General features: G+C 41.0%; 1 protein-coding gene across 1 annotated transcript; it reads right to left on the reverse strand.

The window, feature by feature from the left end:
* Positions 1 to 7,888: 7,888 nt before the first annotated feature.
* SNAI2 (snail family transcriptional repressor 2) lies at positions 7,889 to 11,860 on the reverse strand. The gene is made up of 3 exons (XM_016959457.3): positions 11,303 to 11,860; positions 10,012 to 10,557; positions 7,889 to 9,107 (listed from the first exon to the last, which is right to left on the reverse strand). Exons 1-3 carry the CDS (start codon positions 11,379 to 11,381, stop codon positions 8,926 to 8,928), a joined length of 807 nt encoding a protein of 268 aa, XP_016814946.1. The 5' UTR covers positions 11,382 to 11,860; the 3' UTR covers positions 7,889 to 8,925.
* Between the last annotated feature and the right edge of the window lie 3,891 nt (positions 11,861 to 15,751).

The following is a 15,751-nucleotide window of genomic DNA, read 5'->3' on the forward strand; positions in this document are numbered from 1 at the left end:
TCTACTTCTGACCCCTCAGGCTAAGGCACAGCTGGGATGTGAGCCTCATTCCTGCCACAGCGATGGGGAAGTGGGGCCAGTGGTCACTAAGGCTTCATCAGGGATCAGTTGTGTGTTTTAGGCTGGTACTCAGAAGAATGTCTTTATCCCCAAGGACATATAATTTATAGTCACCACCAGAGTTCAGAGCAGCTCTGAAGCCCATACTGGACAAGCACAGGGGGAGGAGGGAAGGAACAGCAGCTCGAGGGCACGATGGTCCTGCAGGCCTCCGCCCGCCCACCTCCTGGAAGTCACGACCTGAGGTGGTGGCAGACTTCCTAATAAGCGTAATTATCTATTATTTATTTATCTAATTATCTATTATTTTATTGCATTTTGGACTTGTTTAGGTGTTATGAAATAAAAGCATTTAAAAGAGAGGGAAGAGATGCTTGTCACCAACTTGGAGACAACGATGTCCCCCAACGAAACTTATTTTCAAATTTGCATTAATATTAATATATAATAAAGGAATAAAATAAAATGACATGAATAAAAGTAATCAGAGAACTGGAGAAAAATGCATCAGGTAACATCCCTTTGGCAAAATTCCAAACATTTAAGAAAAATGATGGTTCCAGCGCAGGACCCGCAGAAGCCGCGCTCTCAGCCGGAATTGCCTCAGATGTTCCAGGCAGAAGCCCAGGAGGCCTCCAGGAACCGCCAGACCGGCAGGAGGAACGTCGGGGTCCAAGGCACAAGTCAGAGGTTCCTGGTCTGCAGGGGCCCAAGGCCCGCGTCACTACGGAGGGTAGCCCTTGAGGCGTGGAAAGAAACCCCATTTAGAAGCGTCACTGCTGAGAGCCTGGCCCAGCCTCTCTGGCCTTCGTGGAGCAGGGCGAGCCAGGGTGCCCAGAAGCCTCTAGTGGAAACCGGAGCAGTACATCGCAGCAGCCCCAGCGCACTATTCTGTGAATCCGGGATCCGGGTGGGGGCCCTGCAGAGCGCGCAGGAGCAGAGGACGCTGGCTTCCGGGGGATCCTGTTTTCAGGCCCCCCGTCCCCATTCCTAGCGGCAAACGTGGAGCGCAGGCACCTTCCAGACACCCTGCTCTCCCGCTGTGTGCGACTGAAGGCGATACCTTCTATTATCGCCTTTTCTGCTAAATTAAACAAAAAAAAAGTTATCACACAATACGGGAAAGCTTTAAACCTCTATAGGTCTGAAGGATGTATGGGCAGAGAAGCTGGAACTCACAAGAAATAGAATTAGCATTCATTTCCTTTGGCCAGAGAAGACATCACTATTTTATTCAATCCAGGCCTTCCCTTTCCATTCCTTAGAATTAGCTATTGCTACCTCCCAACTATATAGAAGAACCATATTAAGTGTTGCTCCTTACCTGGGAGACAGTTGATTCAAGCCCCAGAACAGATTCGTGGAGAATATCGTCACATCCTTCTCTGCTGTCCTAACTGGTGAAACGAGTGAATGACAGGCCCTTCCCCCAGCCACTGTCTACAAAAATTACTTAGTGATCATTCAAAGGGCCTCACAACTATGTCTACATATTTTCAAAAGAAAGTGCTAAACGGATTAAACTGATGCTTGTAAACAGAGGAGCTTAAGTAGATGAACTGGTAAAGAAAGTATACATGCACCCATCTTTTACTCACAGCAGCTCTCCTACTCATGGCTATAAATACCTCCCAGCCTCTTAGGAGTCTGCGTACAGGGATACGCTGCCATTTCCTCTGCTAATCTCTCATTGTTCGGGGGTCTGGCCAAGTGCCACAACGGAAAAGTTGCCATGCTTGTTGATTTTTACATGCATGCCTTCCACACAGTAATTATTACTTCCTGGAGGGCTGTGTGCTAACCCTAACTTTAGCCATAGATATACTCTTGTAGTGGTAGGTTGTACACATTTATTGCTGAAAATTAAATCAGAGGGTTTTTTCCTTCATATGGATCCATCTCAGGTTAATGGAATACATTAGTTCTTCCCCTGTGTCTGATGAGAAGACAAGAATGATAGAAAATTATCTTATTTGAGAATTGTTGCTTTCCTAGATGACAAAGTACTCATTCTCAAATTAATTTTGCTCAACATGTTTCGCTTCTATCTAAACTAGGGACAACTCCTTAGATGTGGATCTTAGCCAGAAAAGCCTTATACTTTTCAAAGTTATAATTGCCTCATTACACCAGAGTGTCCACATTTTAGTAGTGAAAGAAATGATTGTTTAGCTTGGAAGACTTTTCAGTCTAAGAAGATAAAAGCCGGGTGCGGAGTGTGGGTGTGTGAGGGAGCAGCAGTGGCCTCCAGCAGATGAAGTGTTAATGTACGGAGGATGGAGACCAGCTGCTTCCCAGCCCCACTGAGAACAGCCCTACAGAAAAGGCTCAAGGGCACCAGGAGAGCTTGAGGGGCTATGGGGAGGTTTCATGGCAGGGTGGGCCAATGCCTCAGGGAGTGGAGCCCACAGGATTTCCAGAAGAAATTGGGAAATGGCTGAGAAGATTTTTTATGTGCTTTGCACAACTCCTGAATGACGGTAGTTTTAAATATACCATTGGAATATTTAGCACATGATCACAGTCTTCTTCAACAGACCTCTGCTATGTGCCTACAAGGTATAAATCTCTTGCTGAGTGTGGTACAGCAGCTCCTCCTCACTCCCCTGGTGCCATGGAAAATGCAAAGTCTTTGCAGCCCAAAGACTCTGGGTTTGTATTTCAGTTTTGCAACTTGCCACCTTTGTTACTTTGGGCCCATTATCCAACCTTTCTGAGTTTAATATCCTTATTCATGAAATACCAACTTCAGAGATAAATTGTAACCATTGAAGAAGATCAGATATATCAATTTCCTTGTACAAGAGCAGGTATGGACATTTAATGATAACATTGAGAGCTCATTATTATGATATATGAGGCAAAGTACTGTTGAGTACTTTATTTATAATACGGAGATTCTATTTCTATTTTACACAATAGGAAACGGATACATAACTTGCATAAGGACATAAAGACAACAAGTGGTGAGGCAGTGATGCAATGAATGCATTTGTTGGATTTAAGAACTTGTGCTTTCCTCACTATAACACAGAGCCCTAGATTATATGAAACAAATTAAAGATACTGAGAATGCTTATGTGCATATGTACATGTTGTTAAAACCGTAGTTTCCCAAGCACAGGCTTTCAAAATGTTTATTAAACCTTGTCTATACGCACTCTATTTACCCCACTTCTTCACTTTCTTGGACATCCAATCTGTTTTGGGGATCTGTCATCACTAGGAGACACCAGTAAATTTGCTTCAAGGATCTCTCAGAAATTATCGATTCTATGCAATAAAGGGAAATATGATAAATTTCTTTTAGATATGTGAGCAATTTTTACCAATTTTTGTCATTTTATTGGTATATTCATTCAACAAACATTTGTTGATATTTGTGTTCTAGATGGTGGGCTGGGTAATAGGAATTTCTGCTTTAAGGTTGTTTTGTGTAGTGAAAAAGACATTAACAAAAGATTGTGATATAATGAGGTAAGTGATATCATATAAATGGTATAAAGCTCCCAGAGGAGGTGAATTTGGTAAAGTATTTCAAAGTAATTGACATTTGATTCCGGTCTTATGTATGTATATAGGAGAGCAGACTTTTACCAAGTGTAAGATCTTGGTAAAAATTCTAAAAACTCTAAAAATTTACTTGAGATGTATCTTACGCCGGGTGCAGTGGCTCATGCCTATAATCTCAGCACGTTGGGAGGCCCAGGCAGGTGGATCACGAGGCCAGCAGTTCAAGACCAGCCTGACCAACATGGTGAAACCCTGTCTCTACTAAAAATACAAAAATTAGGGAGCTGAGAGGGAGCTTTAAGGGGTGGATGGGCAGCAGGTCAGGGTCCTCCGGGGATTAGAACAGGTGGCCATGCTGTGGGCGCCATTTCTTGGTGTCTCCTGAGGAGCCGCCCCCTCCTCAGCCTTGCTGGGCTCTTCATCTCTCTGGTCGCTATCACCGGGGACATGCCGTCCCCAGCTCAGTGACAAAAATGCTGAGTTTCTTCCGTAGAACACTAGGGAGTCGGTCTATGGGTAAATATGCAGAGAAGGAACGACTCCGAGAAGCACAATGCGCTGCCACACATATTCCTGCACCTGGAGATTCCAGGTCCATCATCACGTGTCAGGTGTCCCTTCTGGATGGTACTGATGTTTGTGTGGACTTGCCAAAAAAAGCCAAAGGGCAAGAGTTGTTTGATCAGATTATGTATCACCTGGATCTTATTGAAAGTGGCTATTTTGATCTGAGATTTATGGATTCAGCACAAGTAGCATCGCCAAAGTAATTCAATGGAAGAAGAATAGTCCTAATAATGGTGCTGGATTAGAACCTGTGGAAAAAGGCAAAAAAACAAAACAAAAAAAATGGTGCTGGAGCAGCTGGATATCTATAAGACAAAAAACCTTGATCTAAACCTTGTATCTATACAAAAATCAACTCAAAATGGATAATTAATCTAAATATAAAATGTAAAACTGTAAAACTTAGAGAAAAATAAACAGGAGAAAATCTGTGGGACCTAGAGTTTAGAGAAGAGTTATTTGACATGATACCAAAAGGATGATTTAAAAAAAGATAAAATAGACAAAAGGATGATTTTTAAAAAGAGATAAAATAGACTTCATAAAAGATTAAAAACTTTTGCTTTGGGAAAGACCCTGTTAATAGAACGAGAAGCTAAGCTACGGACTGGGGGAAAATATTTGTGTATCGCGCATCTGACCAGGAACTCATGTCTAGCACATATACAAAATGCCTAGCTGGGCACAGTGGCTCACCCCTGTAATCCCAGCACTTTGGGAAGCCAAGGCAGGAGGATAACTTGAGCCCAGGAGTTCGAGACTAGCCTGGGCAACATAGTGAGACCTTGTTGCTACAAAAAATATGTTGTAAAAAATTAGCTTGGTGTGGCTACTTGGGAGGCTGGACAGGAGGATTGCTTAAGCTTGGGAAGTGGAGGCTGCTGTGAGCTGTAATAGCCACTGCCTGTTCAACCTGGATGACAGAGAGAAACCAAGGAAATGTCAAGGAAAAACAAAACAAAACAAAACAAATTCCTCAGCTCAACAATTAGAAAGCAAACAATCTAATTCGAAAATGAACAAAAGACATGACAAGACATTTCACTTCAGAGGATATACAGATGACAAATTCATGAAAAGATGTTAAACTAGCCATCAAGAAAGTGCGAATTAAGACCTCAATGAGATGTTTTCACTACACATCTATTAAAACAGCTGAACAGTGAAACATAGTGACAACTCCAAATTTTGGTGAGAATGTGGAGAAACGAGATCTCTCATACATTGATGTTGGGATTGTAAAGTGATATCACTACTCTGGAAGATAATTTGGCAGTTTCTTTTAAAACTAAACATACACTTAAACCATATGACTCAGCAGTTTTATGCCTGACCACTTATCCCAGAGAGATGACGACTTACTTCCACACAAAAACCTGAGCATAATTGCTCATAGCATCTTTATTTGTAGTAGCAAAAAACTTGAAACAACCACAATGTCCTACAATAAGTGAATGATTAAACAGTGTCACAATCATACCATGTAATACTACTCAGCAATAAAAAGTAGGAACTATTGATACGCAACAACTTGGACGGTTTTCAAAGGGCATTATGCTGAATAGGAAATAAAGCCAGTATCAAAAGGTTATATATTATATGATTCTATTTATGTAACATTCTTGAAATGACACAATTATAGAGACTGAGAAGAAATTAATGGTTGCTAAGGGTTAGGGATATTGGAGTTGGGAGAGTGGTGACTATAAATGAGTAATACGAAACAGTTCTTTGTGATAATGGAATGGTTCTGTATCTTGATTGTGGTATTAGGTATGGGAATCTAAATGTGATAAAATGACACAGAACTATACATGCACATTGTACCAATATCAGTTTACTGATTCTAATATTGTACTGTAGTTCTGTTAAAATGTAAGCATTGCCAGAAATGTACACAGGACTGGACCTCTCCTTCCAACTTTGAGTGAATCTCTAATTATTTCATAATAAAACTTTAAAAAATAAACGTAGTGTGGATTTTTAAAAAAATTAGCTGGGTGTGGTGGTGCGCACCTGTAATCCCAGCTACTCAGGAGGCTGAGGTAGGAGAACTGCTTGAACCCAGGAGGCGGAGGTTGCAGCGAGCCGAGATCGCACCACCATACTCCAGCCTAAGTGACAGAGCGAGACTCCATCTCAAAAAAAAAAAAAAAAGAATGTCTTAATATCTGCTTACCTTAATTCAGACCCATGATACCTTAATGAAAGTAAAACATTTTAAACATGAAATTAGAATGATGAGAATGAAGTCAAATAAATTACAAAAATATTACTACTAATTCTTCACTAAGAAATTAAATAATGAATAGACTTTTCCTCTTAGAAAGCCGATTAGATTTTGGACACCAAGACACTACTTGCCTGTAGACCTACAAATGAGGAAGGGAAACAGGGGTAGATATGATTCCTGGGATAGCCAACCAGAACATCCAAGAAGGCTTGACTCACTCACACTTCCCCTTGCCAGATGTTTCTACATGCTAGCTGGCTTGGAAACTTCTAGACAATCATTGGCAATCATTTTTATACCATATACATTTAGCTAAATTGGTACTTTTATAAGTTTAGAATGCTCCAGTCAAGCTATCAGCCATTTTTTCATACCCATAAACTGCTATTTCAAATAATTTTGCCTCTAAAAAATATGTATTGCAATGTCAAAAAATTAAAGCAGAATACTTGGGAAGCCTTTTTTTAGTCAAATGCACCCCCTTTTATATGGTGGCTGAAAATGTAAATGTAACATACAGTGGAAGGAATGCGAACATTAAGGGAATAGTATTGGTATTTATTGTTGGTCATTTGCTAGGGGCCTGCTACCAACATCTTTGAGATACAGGTTCTGGCATTTATTGGTATAATATTACAAAGATATTAAAAGGAAAAAGATGATTCTCCAAGTTCTGATCAAATCACCAGAGACATGTGATGAACAGAAGCAGGAACTCTTCTTCTTTTAGTAGGTTTAGGAGTTTGAATTCAGATATATATTTGGTTAACTTTCACAGTTCCTATGATGGTTAGGATTTTTGCATGTGAGTTACTACACATGCATTTATTTAGCATCTACACATGCATATGTGTATGAATGCATGGTCATGTTATACTTTCTCCAGTACACATTAGGTTTGGGTGTGGGCTTGTCCAACGTGTTCAAATACCTTAAAAGGTAATTTCCACTGCTCACTGACCTGTTCCTATCAAACACATCACTTATTTTATATATTACTGGATGCGGGGTTTTCTTTGCCTGGTTTAACTTTCCAACTGTGTAATTTATAGTAAATCATTTCTCCTGGTCTTTTCATGCAGTTTGTATTCTTTTCCCTCATATATCTCTTTACATAATATTTCTTTTAAAAATCTTAAACTGTTACAGTGCGTAGGTAATAATAAAAGTGATTGTATTTTTTGTTTTCATAAAACAAACTTAATAAAGTCAACATGAAAAATTTTGAAAAGTATTTTTAACTATTAGTAATACAACTAGTTTTGCACCCAGAAAGTGTGATTTTTGTTAAAGTGGTATGCTAACAAACCACTGTCATGTCTCTTCTGAATGTGACACTACTATCTTGAGTAAAAATAATACTAGCAGCTTACTTTATTATAATCTAACACATAAAATAACACTTCAGATGCATAATAAGCATTATTCATTTTTTTCTTGTTAACAAACAATTCTTTGTACAGTGGTTTGGTACTAATCATGAAGCAAGTAAAGTCTCTGAAAATAGTATACAAATGAGATTTTAAATCAAAACTGTTTATTGTAAAAAAAACCTTGAAAATTGTTTTTTAAAAAAGAAACATTGATTTCACAAGTCTTCAGGTTGTTTATAGACATAGCTATAGACAACATCTCAGTTTCATACAGAACTCATTCAATCATATAAAAATAAACACAAATTTACATTGACTCATCAACTATACAATTTAAAAAGGCACTTGGAAGGGGTATTGTATTATTGCATTTGTGGTATGCATTTGAAATAGTTTAAGTACATTAATGAATTTGTAAGAATCCTCTTTTGCACTTATTCCCATCTTTAATTAATTTTCAAAAATTATTAAAATGTTTTAAAATAGTAAGACAATGGAGGATGCGCCAGGAATGTTCAAAGCTAATCTTTCCCTCCTCCCCCAAGGCACATACTGTTAATTGGCAAAAACAAAACAAAACAAAAATACTTTTAATACATTCTCCTGTGTTTTGTTCTTGTTATTTTTTTCCTCCCTTTTAAAAATATACTTTAAAGCACTACAGGTAATCAAAAAAAGGCTTTAGTTCAACAATGGCAACCAGACAACCGACATGTAATGGAGTAAACTTGGAATACTTTTTAAGGCACCTGAGTTCGCGTCTGGCAGATCTCTTCCTATGGGAAATCCTATTACAGACTCTATTACAAAGCAATACTGTTCTTTTCAGTTGAAATGATTTGGCAGCAATGTAAATCTTTGCATTTTTTTAGGAAGAAAAGATGCAATGTGCTTTTCATTTTATCTTTGAAGAGAAAGGTTACTGTCTTTTATTCTCTCAATCTAGCCATCAGCAAATATATAGTAATTTTAAACTTCACATGGAAAGGATTATCTTTAAACACATGAATTCCATGCTCTTGCAGCTCTGTGTGTGTGTGTGTGTGTGTGCATATGTGTGTGTGTCTATACATATTATTTGGTCGGTCAGCACAGGAGAAAATGCCTTTGGACTTTATTTGTCATTTGGCTTCGGAGTGAAGAAATGCATTCTGTTCGAGTAAACATTGATTGCGTCACTCAGTGTGCTACACAGCAGCCAGATTCCTCATGTTTGTGCAGGAGAGACATTCTGGAGAAGGTTTTGGAGCAGTTTTTGCACTGGTATTTCTTTACATCAGAATGGGTCTGCAGATGAGCCCTCAGATTTGACCTGTCTGCAAATGCTCTGTTGCAGTGAGGGCAAGAAAAAGGCTTCTCCCCTGGGGGTGGAGTGGGAGAAAAAAAGAAAGACAGTCAGTGTTTTTAGAGGAAACATAAAGTTAAATAATGTTAACAAAAGTCAATCACATTTTGCTTAAATAATGAGAAGCAGCAAAACCTGATTAAAATCCCTCATAATAGACACTTTTAAAAATACCTGACTTTTTAAGATAAATTTGAATATTGCATTTAAAAATCATACACAGAATATTATTACTGCTGCCAATCATACGGAAATAATTTACGTAGTTCTTGGACTTTCACTTCTTAAAGCTTTCTGCTTCAGCAGGTGCAGCTAATGTTGAGCACCTCCCAACATTTCCCAATATTTCCCCTTTTCCCTCTTTCTGTACTATGATTAAGGCGGTCTAAGTGCCATGATACCCTGCAGAATAATTCTGTGATACGAATAAGAAATTAAGCAGCAAAAAATCCCCAAACAAAGCAAGAGAGACAAAGTAAATTTAGTTTCAACTATCCAAGTCACCCACGGGTGACAAATATCAGAGCAAGAATGTAACTAACAGAAAACTGTAGGAAAAGCCTTCATCTATTAACCAAATCAATTAAGATAGCAACATTTGTATTTGCTGATTACTGGGGGCAGTTTCACAGAACACACATTCAAGCACATCTTTCCTGATTTTCTAACTGATCTTTGAGACCAAACCTTCTGAATCTACTTTCCAAAGTCTACATGCTGTTTGCAGTCCCTGGAGCAGAGGTTGTTAGCAAGAAATGGAGCACTTTGTGCCCTAACAACTTTTTGAGTAGTCAGGAAGTAGCTATCAATGACTGTCCATCATTAAAAGCACTATGTCACAACTTCATGCAAATCCAACAGCCAGCCCAGGGCTTCATTGTATCTCAGAGTAACATTCCTGCCTATGGTTTTTCTCTTACCCGTGTGAGTTCTAATGTGTCCTTGAAGCAACCAGGGTCTGGAAAACGCCTTGCCGCAGATCTTGCAAACACAAGGTAATGTGTGGGTCCGAATATGCATCTTCAGGGCGCCCAGGCTCACATATTCCTTGTCACAGTATTTACAGCTGAAAGATTTTCTAGACTGGGCATCGCAGTGCAGCTGCTTATGTTTGGCCAGCCCAGAAAAAGTTGAATAGGTCTTATTGCATAAATTGCACTGAAACTTTTCAGCTTCAATGGCATGGGGGTCTGAAAGCTTGGACTGTAGTCTTTCCTCTTCATCACTAATGGGGCTTTCTGAGCCACTGTGGTCCTTGGAGGAGGTGTCAGATGGAGGAGGGGGACTCACTCGCCCCAAAGATGAGGAGTATCCGGAAAGAGGAGAGAGGCCATTGGGTAGCTGGGCGTGGAATGGAGCTGCGGTAGTCCACACAGTGATGGGGCTGTATGCTCCTGAGCTGAGGATCTCTGGTTGTGGTATGACAGGCATGGAGTAACTCTCATAGAGATACGGGGAAATAATCACTGGGAAAGAAAAGGGAGGGAGAGAAGATTAAGGCAAAAATAATTAAAAATAAATCCACACGCAAGCATACACACACTGGAAAGATATTTAGCAACACACACGTGATTTTCTTAGGAAGAAGATAGACCCATTTAGGAGGGCATACACACTGGTAAAATGTTTCATTTCCACCCTGGCGCCTACGGAGTTACTGTACTTAATGCACACATAGGCTGACAGCTGCACGGAGCTATAGGTGCTCTGAAGTCAGACAGTGCAGCCAAGCCAGTGCCTTCGCCGTCGCCACTGAGGAAGGAGAGCCTCAACATTATTTTTAAACATACAGAAAAGTTGTTTTCCATGTTACGTATGGGCTATTTAGGTGTATTACGACCGTGAGTACAAAGATATGCCTGCATCAAGCCGCCTTCTAAAGGAAAGGAGACTTAGTGCACGAAAAACGCAGTAATTCAATCCTTATGTTGCTCATCTTTCACATACTCATTATGCATGTATACACAGGCTTTAGCAAACGAAGCTGCGAGATTTGAATGAAATGTTCCTTGTTAGTCAAGAATTTTAAAAGTTTTGAATTAAAACGAACCCTAAATGATCAAAAGAATGTAAGCTCCCTTTCAGGACACTGTTTAAAAGGAAAACAGTTGAATCTTTGGCTCTTTTGTAATGGTATTTGAAGAGTAATACGTAGATTCATATTTGCAAAGCTCTAGATACGTAGTTCTAGATATATTTTTCTCTTTTTACCTGTATGTGTGTCCAGTTCGCTGTAGTTTGGCTTTTTGGAGGCGTTGAAATGCTTCTTGACCAGGAAGGAGCGCGGCATCTTGCCAGCGGGTCTGGCGGGCGCCCGGCGCGGATAACGGTCCGGCGGGAGGACACGGCGGTCCCTACAGCATCGCGGCAGGCCAGGCTCGGGCAGGGGCCGTGCTCAGGTGCGGCAGACGGACGGGCCGGCGCCTCTGAAGTCGCCGGGCTCCTTTACGAACTGAGCCCGTTTTGGCTGGGAGGGTTTTTTTTTTTTCCTCTCTTTTGCAAGAAAGATCCAATCACAGCTGAGAGGTTCAGATTTCAGCTCCTCCCTCTGGGACAGCTGTGAACAGAGGAAGAATCTGTTGTCAGACTAAATTATTCTGGTTCAAAATGGACTGTTTTTTGAGATTTCAGTGGAGAGGAAAAAAAGTGTTTAAGTATTTTCAAGAGAGGTAACCTCGCTCGGTGAGCCCCGCCCGCGATCCACGCTCTCTGGGAGCTAGGAGGGGCGCAGGAGCCGGGGTCTCTGCCCTGCCCGCCTGGCTTCCAGATGTGGTGCAGCGCCAGCGCGCGGGGACACAGTGTCCGCCAGGGGAAGGAAGGGCCGCCCTGCACCACACCAGGCCAGCCTCTGGTGTTAATGAGAGCCTATATTTGGAAGTGGCATCTGGAGAGGTTTGCCTTGCACAAAGACCAAATAATTACCTCTTGGCTTTTGAAAAAGGAAGGGGGAAGCGGGAAGACAAAGGCGCCTGTGAGCGCGGAGGACGCTCTCCTGGGACTCTGGCCTGGAGCGGGACTGCAGCCTTGCGTGCGGCGAGGGCGCTGCGCTACTCAGGGCTTCCGCGAAGCCAGGGGCAGCGCGGCCGCGTGCAAATTAAGTACTCATGTCACCGTGTTAGCTATGGTGGCTTGAAAGAAATGCTTTGTAGCCCTCTAAAGGCAGGCTGATCGGAAGAACTGGAGGACTGCAAAGATAAAAAGGAACTCTGGCAGAGAAGGGGGGCAAGAGGTAAACTGTCATTTGGAACCACCGGACATTCTCTCACACTTTTGACAAGAGATCTTATCTTTTCATGTATTACAGTGCATCTTTTTTTTATGGGAAAAAGGGTGTATGGGTCTTTAGAGACAATTATTTTTATTTCTAATATTCCCCTGCTTTTATGTGGTGCTATTTTCATCAGTATAAAGCCATTAAAATCCATCTCAGTATCTGCCAGGTTCCTGTATAATGCTAAAAAAGAAATTGAAGGATATTATTATGAGTATAGATTGATTAAAGTTTTAAGAACCCAGTCTAGTAACTGCAAAAACACCTTTATTTTGTGTATGGTCTTCAATCTAAAAATACTTTCAGGTGGTTTATTTTAAATATAAAATTTCAAGCATATTTTAAAGCATCTCTGTCCATTGCAGACTTTTATCCCTACCTTTTGCTAAAAGAATAAGGAAAGAACAAATTCACATGAAGATCACCCTACTCTTGTTTCTAACAGGTGCTGGAGGAAAAAAGTGAAAAAGAAAATAACAGTGGTGATGTCAAGACTTGTCAGAGAAAAGTGCATTGTCAGGTTGCATAACTTCTTAATCTTGGAATGAGAAAACAAGAGTGTATGTGTGTTTGGAGGGTGAGGTGGGGCACTCACAGATTTCCTAAGCTAATTTCAATGATTATTCTTATTTCTTCCAACAGTCACTAATTTAAATGTCAAACAGAGAAAATAATTCAAAGGAATCCTTATGCTAATGGAACTGTACTTGCAGGAGAGAGGAAAATATGAATACATATTCGATTTCTCCACACACAAACTGGAACCTGGAGTAAAAGCCAGAGGCAGTTTTCTAAGCTTGCTACTCTATGTGAGGGTTTGTTCGGATGTAGGCACCTGGGTTTATGAGAGCAGGAGTCCTCCTTGCTTTTCACTCCATTTCCCACAAAACACACATTTTTTGTTACAGATATAGCACAGTTGAGAAAACACATATCGCCATGGCTATTATTTCCTTGTTTCACTCTACACAGTCTGTTCACAACAAAGAAGAGTGTTAGACAATGTTTTGGTATTTATTTGCTGGTAGTTATAACACAAGATCATCTACTAAAATGTGTATTCAAAAATCCATTTACAACGTTTAATAATAATTCACTATGCATGAAAAAAGCTTACATTTGGATCACAGAGGCATAATCCAGCCCAGCCCCATCAGCAGGTATCCGAGGGTGCACTGCACAGATCGGCGTCGGGACGTGCGGCCACACCTACTGTGAGGAGAGGATGGGGCTCGGGTCTGTGCATGGGGCATGTCATTACACAGATCCGCGTGCTAGCGAGTAACACGTATGCCCGTGTGAGGTCTGGGCCGCTGTCAGAGCAGGGCGAGTCTGCGCGCTGATGGCGTGAGTCAGACGAAACAGGTGCTCTGCTCAGACACAGCGGAGGGCATGTGGCGCCAGCACCATGTGGTAAAAACGCAAGCCGGGAAGTCAAGGCCACACCCAAAGGCCAGCTGCTGGGACTCTGCTAAGACAAGACAGAGGTTTCCTTTCCTTCTGCCAGCCAGAGGGCTCATCTGGAGGGGTTGGCTTTGGTCGTTGACAAAAAGACTTTCTCTTGCCCAGGGACAGAAATCTTTGTGGAGGCAACTGCACCAGATTTTAAAGCTTTCATTCTGGAATCCAATAGAAGTCAAATCAATGACTGAGGGGGGAAAATGGAACAAGCAAACCCAAGTGGGTTTGCTAATCCAAGGATTCAGTCCTAGGTTGGTGAGAAATTGGTGCACCATAATTAGGCTGATTGGGTTTATCAGCCTAATTTATTTCATAACTATTAAATAAATGGTGCTTGTTCTTAGAGCCACGTGGACACAGCCCAGCCAGGGTGAAGCCAGTGGGCACGGGTAAGACAAAAGGAAGGCACAAGCTCTGCTCTTAGGCTCTTGAGAGTTTAATGTAGTGTAGGGAGAAAAAAGGAACTCTGGAGGCCATAGTGAGGCTTAAAAAATAATCCTTCCTAGGCTTGAGCCACACTGGCGAGACTCCATGGCATGGGTTGTGCGGGTTGCCTGGCACCCCAGACACCCGTATAATCTAATTCCTTAATTGCCATGATGTGATTTGATGTGATGTACCTGACAGGCTCTCATTTCCTCTGTTTTCTGAAGAAGCTGACCAAGATAACTTGTGGAAAACTTTGTAAGTTAAAGATCTGGGCCAGCCTTCCCCACAGGCTCCCTGGATGGGTGGGGTTTCTCCCGGAGCCAGTTTTCTTCATGAAAGACACATTCTTGCCCTGCCAAGTAGGGGAATAAATTAGATCCGTGAGGTTTGGGAACGCACCTTGGGTTTCTTTACTTTGCGTGGAGATTTGTACACATTTAGGTATTTAGGTGTGTAAAAAGCAGTGCAAGTATTGACTACCATGTTTAGGAAATGGAGTAGTAAATCTAGCACCAGAAGAAACCAGGGTGTGGCATAGGCTGAAAAATCCCATTTTATGCTGTGTCCCATCTCCTAAAATGAAAGGCATCTCTTTCTAAGTTTGGTGTGTGGTATGATCACTCTGGAGGGGGTTCATATCTCCTCAATTCATATGCATATTCATATCCCTTGAAAAATATGAAGTGATGAAATGTCATGAGTTTGGCTGTGCTATCTGGAGAATATTATAATACATTAGTAATTTTAAAAATCTATTTACATAGAAACAAAGCATTTATTAAATATAACTTTGAAGTTTGAATGACAAGGGTGTGATGCCATTTTGTGGGTTTTTAACATACACATATCTGTATGTAAAAGGATTTAGGAAGAAATATTCCTAAATTTCCTTTTGGAAAATTGTCAGAGCGGGCATGGGATTCTGCTTATATATTCTGAGCTCCACAATAAGGAGAACCTCTTTTCTCAAAGGGAATGGATGGCACTCGCCTATGCACTCCACATATGTAAGTATATGTGCTTGGTGATGTCAACAGGGCCAAATATGAGCATGAACACACCTTTGTGTGAGCACTCACATGTCTGAATGTTGGGAAAATAATAGCCAAAAATGGTGTCAGGATGTCCCTCTGCTGTTTAGGAGTTTCCATTATTTCCTGCGTGTTCCCAGTGTCATGTTCAGCAGGCCAATAGCCACTAGGCATCTGCATCTGTCTGGAGTTAGTGCTAATGCCAATAGCTCAATAAGTACCATCACATATGATCAGTAAATATTTAAGATCACTCCAAACAGAAAACCCTTAACTTGGGAACAGCATTTTAATGAAATCTGCTTTCTGCCAAGTCACTTGTGTTCAGAATCTTTTTCCTAGTTATGTTTGTATGATCTCATTTCCCTTTGGGTGGATAGAATATGGTTAAGTGTATCATGAAAAGTAAGAGATATTCATCTCTTCAGTGTTCTGTGTGTACCTTGTGGAAAGTGTTGATGATATTAT

Source organism: Pan troglodytes, chromosome 7 (genome assembly GCF_028858775.2).
Source record: "Pan troglodytes isolate AG18354 chromosome 7, NHGRI_mPanTro3-v2.0_pri, whole genome shotgun sequence".
NCBI classification, from domain to species: domain Eukaryota; kingdom Metazoa; phylum Chordata; class Mammalia; order Primates; family Hominidae; genus Pan; species Pan troglodytes.